Genomic DNA, 15,966 nt, shown 5'->3' on the forward strand with positions numbered 1-15,966 from the left:
TATTTGTAACATAAAGTTGTAATAATCAATATAATGATAATAATATAAATATAAATATTTATATTATTATTAGTTAGTCATAATATCAATTCCAGTGATATAATAAATATACTTTCTCCAAACTTCACTGGTCTTACAAATATCAAAAACTGTAGGAAACTAATATTTGATATTATTTTAATATTCAAATATTAATATACAATAATAATGGTTAGATAATAGGTTTACTATAAATCATACTTTTCATATATATATATATATATGAATCTGTATTCTTGATTTACTTAACAAAATAATAACAATAATAATTAAAATTACTTAATCATAATAATTTCCATATTAATATAAAATCAATTAAATATGTATTTTTATACTTGATTTAATATCTAATATTTTCTAGAAAATCAGACAGCACAACGGCTATAAAGTGGACAATTCCAAAATCAAAACCTGTATCAAAAATATATATAATCCCAGACAGCCAGTAAATTACAGAAAATATTCCATATATCAATAATATATAATTATATACCATAAATACACATAATAACAATTACTCTAATCAATCACAATTAAATCACAATATATAGGTTAAAGAAATTATACCAAAATGATCGGGTTCCACAATAAGTCAAACGATGATTTTCTGAGACTCAAAACGTACTTCGGAACCTCGAACACTAAGTTTCGACCGTCGGTCTACGGTGGATCGCGGTGGCTCGTGGTGGGCCCACCACCCAACTATGGTAGATGTAGGAACAAGTTATTGGGTTTTGAAGCCCACAACACGAGGAGCACGATGGTGGTGACGGATCGGCAAACGGATGCCCGAGGTGGCCGAATCGCAACTTTGAAGTCGCGGGGTGGCCGAACTTAAATCGAGTGGTTGAGGCGTTTAATCGGCGAGTGAGCTCTAGATTCCCGCGTGGGTCGATAGTTCGGAGGCCTCTGAATCCAACGGTCCGGCGCGTGGCTAAAAATGGTGGCCGGAAAGTACTCCTGCGTCGTCGGCAACAGTAATACGCAGAGGAGAGAGAGAGAGAGAGAGAGAGAGAGAGAGAGAGAGAGAGAGAGAGAGAGAGAGAGAGTTTCTGAGGAGAGAGAGAGAGAGAGGCTCGGGTAAAATGAAAGGCTGAAGCCTTTTATTTTATTTTATTTATTTATTTATTTTTAAAAATTACACTTGGACCCAAAATACTAAAATTCTTTTCAAATAAGCCCTTTAGCCAAACTTTCTTAATTTTATAAAAAAATCCCCAATTAAAATTATATGACATTTGGGTCCAATACTTGACTACTCAAGTTTCTCTTTCTTTAATCTCATTAAAAACATAAAATCATATTTTAAACACTATTTTTCCATTACTATTTCTTAAATTTGTAAAGTTGTACATTTTATGTATTAAAACTTTGATTTATAATAAATAAATGTATTATGAAAATGTTGGATATTACAATCCTTCCCCCGTTAAAATAATTTCGTCCTCGAAATTTCAAACTAAAATTTGATAATCGGAGACAAGAACTACCATTACAAATAAACAGAACAACATTTCACAGCATAAGATTTTATACACAACACTTACTTTCACCCCGAAAACAAAACTTATTCCTGACTTCTTGTAATCCTTATCATATATAAAAAGGCGAGGATGTGTAAACACCTCACATGAGGACTACAATATAGATAGAAAGGAAATGAGCTATAACAATAGTATAAATTACAATGAATGTATACGAAAGTACAAACGAATCCTCATCATCCATACTTTTGAACACAAACCACATAACGTAAGAAGAGAAAATGACCATCATCATGAAAACATCCTTGATCTTCGTGTCTTACAGTCAATTTATTTATTTATTTATTTATTTATTTTTTTTAAGTAGATGCAATTGACTGGTTATACCTTGATGATAGATGCTAAATTGAGCAACAAGTTTGTTCAATAAAAAGTTTTTCGGCATAAAAAATTTGGATAACTAGAAAACAATTATATAGCCGATGAAGATTATTCTTTAAAACCAAGTCTCTGTGAAACCCTTTCGTTGTCAAACCGACTTCTTGCCCTGAATGAGAAATAGTGAGATAGGCCATTCATTAGGTACCAGTTCAGAAAAGCCTGACTCTCATTCTTTCTCTAAGAAAACATTTAAAAATCAAAATTGTTTCCAAATGTATAAAATAATAAAGGGCATATTGATACTATGCTAGAATGCAAATAACCGTGGCCACTCGGAAATTCACACACTTAGCTTAGTATCCCTTCATTGAATAAAACATGGGATAAGTCTTGACTGACCAATCCACCACTTCATCTACGAAAACGAATAATTCTCACATGTCTAATAAGTTAGACATGTCTCATTTCAACACCTATACCAATAATACTCAGTCATCACTTCACACAAGTAATACATTATCTTACTTTCGGGATAAAACAGCTAATATACTATAATTTAATCGCCGAAAGTAATTCACACTACAGAGTAATTCAGTAAATAACATTTATCACCTCGATTCATTCAACAATTTACAAATTGTTTCCATGTTCAAATCAGGATCGCAAAATCAATAGAAGTGATTTCTATGTCGACAACATTTAATAAGTTTGACTTTCATCATCAGAGAGGATAGCGTAACACATTAAACAAGATAAAATCTGTGATATCTATCTTGAAAACAAACAAATTCAAGGATCCAATGACCCAACAGTTCAACGCATTTTTCTATAAATAAAATTCATCACATACCCACTAAAACACAATCAATCTCAAGCTTTTGAAAACCAAATCATTATTACTTCCGTCCATTACTCAAGCTAAGCAACCCATGGCATCCTCATCATCTCAGCTGAACTTAGATCTAACTTTAGCTTTACCTGAGCCAAATCTACCCACTATCGAACCTTCCCCAAAAATTTCTGCACCCCTACCACAGCTAATGGTGTATCCTACGGTACACATCCCAGAACGAAATACTCAATTTCCTAGAGTTTGGCTTCCCAAATTTTATTCTGATACTGGCCTTGTCACGGTGGAGGACTCAGCTATGCTCGATAAAAAGGTGGCCATTAGTATAGGTCAAAGCATACTCACCCCTAAAGACCAAACAATTTTATCCCATAGGTCGGACCTACAAGCTGTAAAAGATTCCTTAGTTCTTACCACTCAGGCGGCAGCATCGGTCTCAAACCTAGGCCAACGGGTTCTTGCAAGAGAACAAGAGGTTGACCACTTGAAAAGGTATATAGAAACACAAAAACAAGAGATGATAGCCATTAGAAATGCCAACAAGGCATTGACTCGAGAGAAGGAGAAGTTGGTTAAGGAGAATGGGACTTTAACTACACTTCTTGCTAATTACTCAGTCGATATGAAGGAAAAATCTCGGACACTGCAAACTACTGGGGAGACCCTTAGAGTTGAACAACAAAAGTTGATCGACGAGGTAGAACGTGTCCAAAACCCCAATCCTTAATGTATTATGTATTATGTATTTTTTTTTTTTTTTCTATATATTACTACTGTTTCACTAAGGTTTCTTATTGTGTGTGCTCTCAGTGACAACCTAAAATTCTGCTCTCCAAAACACTAACCTGACATATTAACCCTTAACACACTAACTGAACTGATAGGTCACTTTCAAAGCTTGAGAATATCAAATAACAATCCAAACATCGACATCGATAGATCATCAATTATTTATCACATCAATAATCAAGGCATGCATTCCGATAAATAACAAACTTCAATTTCTCTACCGTGCATGAGAATATTCATTCAATCCAAACTCATACTTATATCATGGAAACTCAAACACACAATGAGTTTCTAATACAATTATACAACATCATTAACATACATTAACTAAAATATGGATAAATTATACTAACCATTAACGTGTGGCTTGTCTTGTGGCGGAACTCAGTAGCATTTCAGATCCCAAAATCTAATAACATAACGAGTATACGACATCTACAAACTCAAAGCTCTGATACCATTTGTAACGTCCCTAAGGTAGGGTACGTCTGCCACATACTCGTAATTCTAGGGTTTACGAGTATGTAAGGCACTTGACCAAAAGAATTAAATAAAATGATACGAAGAAATACAGAAAAATTTAAACTTTTATATAAACTTATTAGAAGAAATTATTACACGTATGAATACTTTAAATTTAAGGCAGCCATATGAAAACTCTAAACTATTATTGCATTGCTACTGAGTCCGTGCTCCACAAGTTGCTCAACAGCTAAAGCCACACCTGGAAAAATGTTGGAAAATAACATAATGAGCTAACGCTCAGTAAGCAAATCTCATGCATACACATACACATGAATGTCGTGAGTTTGTAGTACACATATACTAATATGCTGACTTATATACTTATGAATTTCATTTATTGCTCATGCACTTTCAAACTTTACTTTTATGCTCTTTCTTTTAGTTTCACATTTTTATGGGCCCAATATCACTTGTGCACACTGTTTGATTCAGCCAATGCCTGCAGGGCTTGTTACACATATCATATAGAATCCCATGGGTTCTCCTCCGGCTAGCCATCATCTCAGCTAGGCTCATCATAACACTCATTTCATCGTTGCCATAGCTACCATACTTATTACACATATGGAGGAGAAAGACGGAAACATGGCAAACATATCTGAATGGTCAACTCTGACCTAGCCCACACTAGTGGGCAGCCACTATAAGTCTTATAGACTTCCGTCTTCTTTACTGAACTTACTTGATTGCTTCATCAAAACAGTGGCACCCTTTTTAAACATCTTATTATCACTTTGCTTAAGCCTTGTGTCATTAAAATGTTTAACTTTACATAAGACTTTTCAAGACATTTCATAACTTTTCTCATATCCATATGCATGGTCTTATATCACATAATAATGTATCACATAAATGTACATGCCATGCATACATGCTGATGCTGAAATGCCAATGTTCGTGTTCATGACTGATGTTGATGGTATTCAATCAAGGCATTGTATCACATCTCATATAACTCAAAACATCTTTAGTCATAATACATGAAGCTTTGGGTTGGTGGCGTTGTTATACCTTAACGTAGAGCTATGGCTCAGGTCTAAGGTTTCCAGCCTAAAAACTTAAACGCTTCATATATCATAACATATAACAAATCATGAACATAGAGTAATCCACATATCCATCAACATAAGAACACATACTTGCACATAATTCATATCATTCTTAACCAAGTAAGACATCTTTCACATATCACAGAATTCATCAATTACATATCACACAACACCCTTATGGTGTTCATATAACCATTCTTCACATACTTATCATATGCATCATCATCATACCATACTTAACTCATCAGATGTACACAATCAATGTAGTCATGCATCTTACACTTAAGCACAAAAGGTGAGATTTACTTACCTTAGGTCCTTAGCTTATTTTAAAATTCCTCACCAAGAGTCAATCAATCAAATCCATACAAATCCTATTCAAGGCACATCATTTATTAAATTCTATCAAAATCATAAATATACACTATTGATAGTGTATATTAATAATACCAGAAACTATATAAATGATAATAATAAATTATTATCAACGTAATGCAAATAAATCTTCATATAAAACCATGCTTTAAACCTTGCTCATAAGATAATGTACCCTTATGATAATAATAATAATAATAATAATCCTAACAACAATAATAATTATCGTCTATAATTAAACTTATTTCGATATTAATAACAAAATACTTCAATAGCAATACGTATATGGATGTATATATTCAAATAGTCATTTTATAAAAGAAATCATATTTGTAACATAAAGTTGTAATAATCAATATAATGATAATAATATAAATATAAATATTTATATTATTATTAGTTAGTCATAATATCAATTCCAGTGATATAATAAATATACTTTCTCCAAACTTCACTGGTCTTACAAATATCAAAAACTGTAGGAAACTAATATTTGATATTATTTTAATATTCAAATATTAATATACAATAATAATGGTTAGATAATAGGTTTACTATAAATCATACTTTTCATATATATATATATATATATGAATCTGTATTCTTGATTTACTTAACAAAATAATAACAATAATAATTAAAATTACTTAATCATAATAATTTCCATATTAATATAAAATCAATTAAATATGTATTTTTATACTTGATTTAATATCTAATATTTTCTAGAAAATCAGACAGCACAACGGCTATAAAGTGGACAATTCCAAAATCAAAACCTGTATCAAAAATATATATAATCCCAGACAGCCAGTAAATTACAGAAAATATTCCATATATCAATAATATATAATTATATACCATAAATACACATAATAACAATTACTCTAATCAATCACAATTAAATCACAATATATAGGTTAAAGAAATTATACCAAAATGATCGGGTTCCACAATAAGTCAAACGATGATTTTCTGAGACTCAAAACGTACTTCGGAACCTCGAACACTAAGTTTCGACCGTCGGTCTACGGTGGATCGCGGTGGCTCGTGGTGGGCCCACCACCCAACTATGGTAGATGTAGGAACAAGTTATTGGGTTTTGAAGCCCACAACACGAGGAGCACGATGGTGGTGACGGATCGGCAAACGGATGCCCGAGGTGGCCGAATCGCAACTTTGAAGTCGCGGGGTGGCCGAACTTAAATCGAGTGGTTGAGGCGTTTAATCGGCGAGTGAGCTCTAGATTCCCGCGTGGGTCGATAGTTCGGAGGCCTCTGAATCCAACGGTCCGGCGCGTGGCTAAAAATGGTGGCCGGAAAGTACTCCTGCGTCGTCGGCAACAGTAATACGCAGAGGAGAGAGAGAGAGAGAGAGAGAGAGAGAGAGAGAGAGAGAGAGAGTTTCTGAGGAGAGAGAGAGAGAGAGGCTCGGGTAAAATGAAAGGCTGAAGCCTTTTATTTTATTTTATTTATTTATTTATTTTTAAAAATTACACTTGGACCCAAAATACTAAAATTCTTTTCAAATAAGCCCTTTAGCCAAACTTTCTTAATTTTATAAAAAAATCCCCAATTAAAATTATATGACATTTGGGTCCAATACTTGACTACTCAAGTTTCTCTTTCTTTAATCTCATTAAAAACATAAAATCATATTTTAAACACTATTTTTCCATTACTATTTCTTAAATTTGTAAAGTTGTACATTTTATGTATTAAAACTTTGATTTATAATAAATAAATGTATTATGAAAATGTTGGATATTACATTTATAGTCCTCACCATGCAATCTACACCATACAAATATTAAATTGAGAAATAATCCTAGCCATACATTGTTACCACATTCTACACACTTCTCCTAAAAAATCTACTTTCTACATCCTTCTACAATTTTCTCTTAAAAATATCTTTCTTCCACATTTGTTGAGAAGCTTCTATTGTCTTGGCTTTAGATAAAATAGATTGGGCTTTTATTTACCTTTGGGCTTGGACATTTGGACTTTTTGGGCTAACTTGATTCTTAACAATGCCTCCCACAGAAACATCCAAAAACTCCTGCCTTTTTCCGAGGATATGTGTTTGACCCAAATGCATTTCTTCTTTTTAGCAGGTCTTCATCATCCCCATCGATTCCCTTGTCATTGCAGCAAGTTGCTCTTGTCCAATACCAAAATCACCACCATCTGGAGGTGGTTTTTTTACATCTCCATTGGTTTCTTGTTCTGCAACTGCTCCTGCTCCTGCTCCTGCTCCTGCTTTAAAAAGGTATGCAGCTCGAATGGCTTGTGCATGAGCTCGAATGGAAAATCCCAACCCAGGAAGCAAGCCATGGTAATAATCGAGTTAATCATATCAAAGTAGCAATACTTGTTCTAATTAACATTTGACATAACATGTGTATTTACAGTCAAGACCAACAAGAGATGAACATGAGTCTCGTTAATTTGGATTATTTTAACAGCAAATGGTAGAAAGTTAATAACTTATTTGGTTTTATGTAGTCAATTTTGGGTGCAAATTTAATATACATGCATATCTATTACTCTCATTTGAACTATACTGTCCATTCTGATTCTTATTGCCACAAATTAAGCAATGAACTTTTTTTCTTCATAGTTCTACCTATAAATTTTTTTATGAAGAACTCTGTTTTTCTAATTAAAAGAAGGCTAGTTTTGTTTATTTACTTATTATTGCATTCAAGTAGTAATCGCCATATTATAATTGCATATTTACGAAATTAGAAAAATGTGAAAATTATAGACTGATAACAAGCAAGACACGTGTACTCAAAAAAAATAAATGTAGGATAGGTAGCAGAAGAATTATGTAGAAGTTAGAACTATGTTTTTTAATTAAAAGAAGGCTAGCTCATGATTTTGTATTTTTCTCACGTATTAATTGGAATATTATATCAGTTTTATATTTATTTCATTTCCATAACTCAGAATATCATTCTTATTTTCTTAAAAGTAACCGACCAAACTTAAACAATGTTGTCCACTAACATGGCTCCTTAAATATTATATTAAAAAGCAAGAAAAAACATTAAACAATTTCTCGTTTAGAGAAAACTGTGGCCAACGGTCACCATTGTCTCTTTTCTATTATTACACGTGATTCAGCTTAGAAACTCCAACCACAAATAAAATAACAAATAAAGAAAAACTGGTCTCACTAGTCATTAGAAGAGTTCATTGTACCAGACTACACTAACTTCGCTTTCTTCTATTGTTGCATTCTAGATCTGAGAAGTAAAGAGTGTTCTAGCCTTTGTTCCTTCACTACTTTTTGTCCTTCACTTCAGGTTTGATCATGGCAGCCGAACTGGTAGCTGGTGCTTTGCTTTCTGCTTCACTTCAGGTTTTGTTTGAACGATTGGGCTCTGAGGAGATACCCCAGCTGTTCCAGGGGAAGAAGCTGATTCTAGACCAGCTATACGAGTTGAAGACCATGTTGTGGTCAGCTCATGCACTGCTCAACGATGCTGAGGAGAAGCAACTTCGAAACCAGGAGGTCAGGATGTGGCTTATCGAGCTTCAAGATGTGATCTATCAGGCTGATGACTTGGTGGACAGGATTGACTATGAAGCTCTGCGATCCAAGCTTGAAGATGATCAATCTAGCAGCAGCAGTGCCAGCAAGGTACTCATGAAATTTATGCCACCCTTTCTGTCCACATTTGATAAAACTGTTAAGCTTGATTCCATGGAGATCCTTCGTAAGCTAAAGATCCTTGTTGTTCAAAAAGATGCTCTTGGCCTGAGAGAAGGTGCACAGAACAAACCTTCGCCAAGGCCACCAGCTCCTTTGGTAGAACATGCTCATGTTTATGGGAGGGATACTGAGAAAAAAATCATTGTTGATCTGTTGCTGAAAGATGATGTTGATAGTGGCAGTAACATTTCTGTTATCCCGATTGTTGGGATGGGTGGTCTTGGCAAAACCACTCTTGCTCGAGTTGTTTATGACGATGATAGAGTACAAAAGTATTTTGAGCGAAGAGTATGGATTACTGTGTCAGATGAGTTTGATATTTTCAAGATAACAAAAGAGATCTTTGAGGGGGTCACCAACGACAAATGTGGTTTTGAAAACATCGACGAACTTCGAACGAAATTGAAGGAAGCATTGAGGGGGAAGAAATTTCTCTTTGTTCATGATGATGTTTGGAACGAGTCTTATTCTTTGTGGGACACACTGAAGAGTTCTTTTGAGTCTGGAGCAAATGGAAGTAAAATTCTTGTGACTACTCGAAGCACAATTGTCGCGTCTACCATGGCCACTGGTCAGGTTCATCATCTACAAACTTTGTTGAATGAAGATTGTTGGCAGTTATTTGTCAAACATGCTTTTGGAAATAATTTTGACCAGAATAGCAACAGAGATCTGCAAGCACTTGGTAGAAAAATAGTGGAGAAGTGCAAAGGTCTTCCTTTAGCAATAAAGTCTCTTGGTGGATCACAGCGCTGTGAACAAAATCCTGAAAAATGGGAAGACATACTTGGCAGTGACACATGGGAGGAATTGTACAAGAAAGAGGGCTCCATTCTTCCAGCTTTATGGTTGAGCTATCGTCACTTACCTACACATCTCAAACAATGTTTTGCTTATTGTTCCATATTTCCCAAAGACTATGAATTTGGAAGAGAAAAATTGATTTTATTATGGATGGCTGAAGGGTTTTTGCCAATGGATTCAAAAAGTAAAAAGATGGAGGAATTTGGAAAGGAATACCTTGAAGATCTCTTATCAAGGTCATTCTTTCAATATTCGAGTAAGACTTCATTCCTTTTTCAAATGCATGACCTCGTACATGATTTAGCCATGCTTGTATCAGATGATTTTTGCTTTAGGTTGGATTTGAGTAGTGATGTGCATAGCCTTCCAACAAAGATTCGTCATCTGTCATATAGGAAAAGCAATAATTACGACCTCGACAAACTTAAGGGTTTGAGTAAGGCTATTTCTTTGCATACCTTTGTAGCATTACCATTGCAGATTCTAAGCTTTCCAAACTATTTAGTCCCGTACAATATATTGCTTACAAAGGGAAGCTGTTTAAGAGTGCTTTCTTTAAGTCAATCTTCTATCAAGGAGTTGCCGGATTCAATTGGTAGTCTAATACATTTAAGGTATTTGGACTTGTCTGGTACTGAAATTGAAGAGTTGCACGAGTCAGCTTGTAGTTTGTACCATTTACAAACTTTATTATTGTCGTGCTGTACAAAGCTTTCTCAATTACCAAGGAATATGGGAAGACTGATCAACTTGCGTTACTTAGATATTAGGGAGGTACCTTTGAAAGAGATGCCGCAAGGAATCAGTCAGATGAAATGCTTGCAATTCTTATCATCTGTAGTATTGAGTGACAAACATAAGGATGACGTGTTCAAAATTATAGATTTAGCAGAGCTTGAACATCTAAGTGGAAGCCTTTGCATTTTGGGTTTGGAAAATATTAATGATGCGACGGAGGCTTCAAAGGCTAATTTAAAGGATAAGAAGGACCTTACAGAACTAACTTTGAGCTGGAGTTATGGTGCTGTTGATGCTGATAGTTCGCAAAAAGAATTAGATGTGCTTGACGCCCTTCGACCACATACAAGCTTGGAGAGTCTGGAGATTGAAAGTTATAGAGGTACAACATTCTCGAACTGGATTGCAGGTGATGCATTTTCTAACTTAGTATCGATTACTTTGAAAGATTGTAAAAGCTGTTGTTATTTACCACCACTTGGACAACTAGCTTCTCTCAAAGAACTCGAAATTGATGGATGGGACAGTGTGTATTCAATAGGCGATGAGACTGATAGCAGTGGTCCTCTATTCACTTGTTTAGAAATATTATATATTTGGAATATGTTGATGTTTAAAGAATGGTCATTTGGTACCGAAGCAATTCTTCAAGAAGGTCAAGTGTTCCCTCTTCTAAAAGAAGTTTGGCTGAGGAATTGTCCCAAGCTTAATGTTGGCTTACCCGGTTATCTTCCATCATTAGAAAGTCTCACTATCGATGATTGTGAAGAAATGAAGGATTTGATTCCGAGAACTCAACAGACTGTCACAGCCCCACCCTTTCTTGATTACGTATCAATATCAGACTGTCCTGTGTTGGAGTCACTTCTAGATTGGGGATCACACTCCAAACTAAAGACACTTTATCTATGGAACACAAAAGTGCTTTTTGAGAATCGTATTAAATGGGATCTACAGAAACTCTCATGTTTGGAACACATAATGATCACAGGATGGGAAAATGATTCGTTTCCCGACGAAGGGCTCCTTCCGATCACTCTTAAGACAATTGTGATAAGAAATTGTAGCAAACTTGAGACCCTAAATGGAAAGGCTTTTCAACAACTAACATCCCTTACGTCCTTGTTTATTTCTGATTGTGAAAACCTTCAGTGCTTGCCAGAAGAAGAGCTGCCTACTTCTCTTACCGAATTACATATCGAGGGATGTCCTTTGCTAAATCAACGATGTGAAAAAGGAGGAGAAGATTGGCCTAAGATTCAACACATCACACAAGTGAAATTGGATTATAAACTTGTCAATTAAATCATGCAGTGATCTATATGTATTCAGGTACGTTCTCTTCTTTTTACACATTTATTTTATGGTACCAATTGCTATTAACTCAATGTCAACGAATTGCAAAACCAAATTTAGTTATACTTCTTATTTTAATTTTAAAAGTTATATAGAAATATTGCAATGTGTGTATTCAGTTTTAATTTTCAACTATACTAAAGTCAGAAATATTTATTTGTTCTGTATTAATGAACATAATGAACCATTTCTTGTACTAACCAGATGATCAATGGGTCGGATGAGTTGAAGGAATGAACTATATCGAATGGTTGTAAGGTTGATGATTTGGTGGAGTATCTTTGTGGCCACGTAAGTTCATTTTGAGTTTTTCTTTTAAAAAATAAATGTTAGAGCTTTATAATAGGAAAGATATGAAGTTAAATAGATTGAATACTCAATTATGTTTATGTAGGTTTCCACTTTTCTGATACAATTTTGTTTAGAAAGATCAACTTTGCTGAAGCCTTTCTACACTGGATGTAGGGTCTTTACTCTTTATTGGCCTAACCCAGTATAATTCTTGTTGTCTAATTTATTTAGTTCTTCTTTTGTCTGCACAATACATATTGGGTGTGCTATAAATTGGTCTTGCAATTAATCTAAACAATTATCTAAACTATTGTGATAAATATCATGTAGTACTAGTGACACATGTAGGCTATTATGGCACATTAGAAGAAAATAAGTTATGATTTCACTTTGATTTCACTTTAAAACTCATGAAGGCCAATACAGGAAGAAGGAGATCTTGTATCTGTACGTATAACATTGATCTGAAATCTTTTTGAGATATTAATGTCAGCTTCTTTTTATTTAGTTTAAATTATTCAACTTGTTGAAGGAATTATAATCTCCTTTTGAATCATGGTTTAATATATATATATATATATATATATATATAGCTTGACCATCAGTTTTTTTTTTTAATATTTCTCTCAATCAATCAATTATTTTGCAGCAAATTTCCACCGTTTTAATACATTTTCTTATAAACAAGTTTCCTTTAAACAGATTTTGATTTTGACATTGCCACCAAAAGCCAAAGAGATGTGAAAGTGGCAAACTTGGATATCCACTGAAATATGTATTGAACCAGAGATATGAGTAGATTCTAGGATCAACTTTTACACTGTTTTTGTTCAATTTCATAATGTCACGTTTACCATTTGTTAAAATTCAACCATAAGATACAAAATTTTCAAATTTGACTCACCATGGTTGTTTATTATCAGGTTATGTTGGTTAGGAAAGCCAAAACTGTGGTTTTATATGGATAATTTTTGGATGCTATGGAATGTCGATCCATTTAGTAGATTTCGTAGCGTTTTTAGATATTAAACTTTTATGAACGTAATCTGCTCTATAGGATTTTATGTTCGTTTTGTTCATGTATTTTAACTTGGTATGCTAAACAAATGAATCTGTCTTTCTGAAGGAAGTTCCAGTGCATGGACATTTGACAAGAAGCAAAAGCTGTGGCAAAATGGCCACACCATGTTCTATTTTCTGATGGTCTGTAACAACTTTAATGAGTGTGGGAGCCATAAGTCTTATGTTCGGGCTCCGTCCTTGGTGAAGTCATATCTGCTTCTTTTGCTATTGATAAAGCCATAGTTTCTGCTGCTACTTCTTTGAAAGTGATTGGAAATAGGTCAAATCTGATCTACTATCTACCTCCGCCGTCCAGCTTTGGAATATTTCATCTTGCATTGTGGAAGATCGCTCGAATCTTCAGTCGCTTTGCTGCCCTTAATATCAGCAAATGGACAGCTGATTCTGTTTTTAATGATGTTAAAGAGTGTTTTGAATGCCTCTTTGTTTATTTTATTTTCGTTGATAAATTGAACTTTCATTGTTTGCTCTATGACTTCAAAATATTTGACTGAGATATGTATTTTATTTTCAATGAAGTCCCATTTGAGATTGCTATTGTATTTTTCAAATCATTTCACTATGAAAAGTTGTTATAATTTTAAATAATTTTCTGTAATTGACTATCCAATACATCTCATTGACAGAATATGTGACTGTGGAGATACAATTTCTGATCAAAGCAATGAAGTCCATGTGAAACCCAATCTCTCCATCATTTCACAAAAAAACCCACCATGACATTATCTGTAATTAAACGCCTCGGTATGAATGCACTTTGCTCTTCAGAGATCACACTACCAAGTACTTTCTCTCAACCTGTTAGTAACTACTTTGGCAGTAATCTTATACAATACATTACATAAGCTAATAGGTGTTAGGGTTTATGCCATAAAAATATGTAAAAAAAATTTATTGATTTAAATAAAAGTACAATTTTATTATATTTGAATATTATAATTATTGTTTGAATAATTTTATATGAATATCAAGATAAATTTTATATTCATTTATGATGATATGCTCTTGTATTAGTACGAGAGAATTAATATCATATACAATGAATAAAATAGTCTGTAACATATTAAAGTAAGAAATCTTTAATGAATGGTTATTAGTATGGTTTACTAAACATGCGGGATGTGAGCAATCTAGATTCAGATTACTGATGTTGATAGACATCTTGGTAAATGTATTGTATATAATAGAGATTATATATAACGGGACCAATATGAATTATTTATCTTTATAAACTTACCGATTGCCATAAAAATTCAATAATAGAATTCATACTTTCTTAAAAGAACGAATATTGGTTCCTTTAAGGGTTAATTATGGAACTGAATAGTTATTGAGCTCAAATCTATAATTTGATTATAGATTAATTATTTGCTAGTGAATTAATAGTACTTAAGGAACAAGAGGTAATTAGAAGGGTAAAACGGTAATTTTGACCAGCTCTAATTAACAAACCAATAATTGGATGGCAAAACTACATTTATTGATTATATCGATGAACTACAAAGAAAACTCGATAAATATAATTATATAAATACTTAGAGTGCAATTTTATATTTATAGTGGAGTAATATCATGGAATTAACAAGTAAGATTATTAGATTAAAGAGATTGATTAATAATCTAGTTTATTGGAGCTTCGTAGTATAGGTCCATGGTCCCCAGGTCACTTCTGTCCTACACTGTCAAGGGTAAGTATGTCATAAGGAAGATTTGTAGAGAAAATGACTAAATTGAAAATGAATTAATTTTTTTGGACAAGGAAATAATTATGTGATAATTATGAGCAATTGATTATTTATGAATTAATTAATTATTTAATTATATAATTTTTATTTTGAAAAACTATAGGTTAAAATAAATATTAATCATGTTTAGATTAATATAAAATGAGAGATTAATAATTATCTTATTTAGAATAAGATATTTATTTATTTTAAACTGGTATTTTTAGATAAATTTAATTTTGAATTAACTAATATTTATTTTGGGATAAATATATTGTCTTAAATAATTATTAAACAATCAAATGAGAAAATTAGGGATACCCCTAATATGTGGGGCTAGGGATTTCCTATCTTTGTGATTTGAATTTTGAATTTCAAATAATTTGTTTATTTAATTATTCTATTTTAAATATGATATAAATTAAATAATTAAATATGTTATAACTGACCAATTTTAATTAAAATAAAATAAAAATGAATTAAATTAGTTAATTATTTTTAGAAACTTGAAAAGAAGTGATACATTTCGAAAGTGATTTTCATAGACTATCAGTAAAAACATTTTAGTAAATAAAATGTGTGGATGTAAAATGTGTATGTTGGTAAAATTGGATGGCTTATATAATGAATGAGTTATTATAAATACTCATACCCCTTAAGCTTAAAAATTCATCCAGAACGTAAAATAAATAAGACAAAAGTTTTATATCTCTTCCATATAAAAAGTGTGTATAACATAAATTATTGGTTTTAAC

At 32.9% G+C, this 15,966-nt stretch overlaps 1 protein-coding gene and 2 long non-coding RNA genes across 3 annotated transcripts; 2 read left to right on the plus strand and 1 right to left on the minus strand.

Moving 5' to 3' along the window:
* Positions 1-4,112: 4,112 nt before the first annotated feature.
* On the minus strand, positions 4,113-5,492 carry LOC133829758 (uncharacterized). The gene is made up of 2 exons (XR_009891865.1): positions 5,428-5,492; positions 4,113-4,267 (listed from the first exon to the last, which is right to left on the minus strand). It is a non-coding gene; the product is annotated as an uncharacterized LOC133829758 (long non-coding RNA).
* A 3,241-nt stretch (positions 5,493-8,733) lies between these two features.
* Positions 8,734-12,062, plus strand: LOC133831786 (putative disease resistance RPP13-like protein 1). The gene has a single exon (XM_062262200.1). The coding sequence runs from the start codon at positions 8,814-8,816 to the stop codon at positions 12,060-12,062; it is 3,249 nt and encodes a 1,082-aa protein (XP_062118184.1). The 5' UTR covers positions 8,734-8,813.
* Positions 12,063-12,803: 741 nt separating this feature from the next.
* LOC133829757 (uncharacterized) lies at positions 12,804-14,024 on the plus strand. Its single transcript, XR_009891864.1, has 2 exons — positions 12,804-12,851; positions 13,531-14,024. It is a non-coding gene; the product is annotated as an uncharacterized LOC133829757 (long non-coding RNA).
* The last annotated feature ends 1,942 nt before the right edge of the window (positions 14,025-15,966 follow it).

This window comes from Humulus lupulus, chromosome 4, assembly GCF_963169125.1.
Source record: "Humulus lupulus chromosome 4, drHumLupu1.1, whole genome shotgun sequence".
NCBI lineage: Eukaryota > Viridiplantae > Streptophyta > Magnoliopsida > Rosales > Cannabaceae > Humulus > Humulus lupulus.

Excerpts from the sequence above, each read along its gene's own strand:
- LOC133831786 (XM_062262200.1), top strand. The coding sequence starts at position 8,814 with ATGGCAGCCGAACTGGTAGCTGGTGCTTTGCTTTCTGCTTCACTTCAG.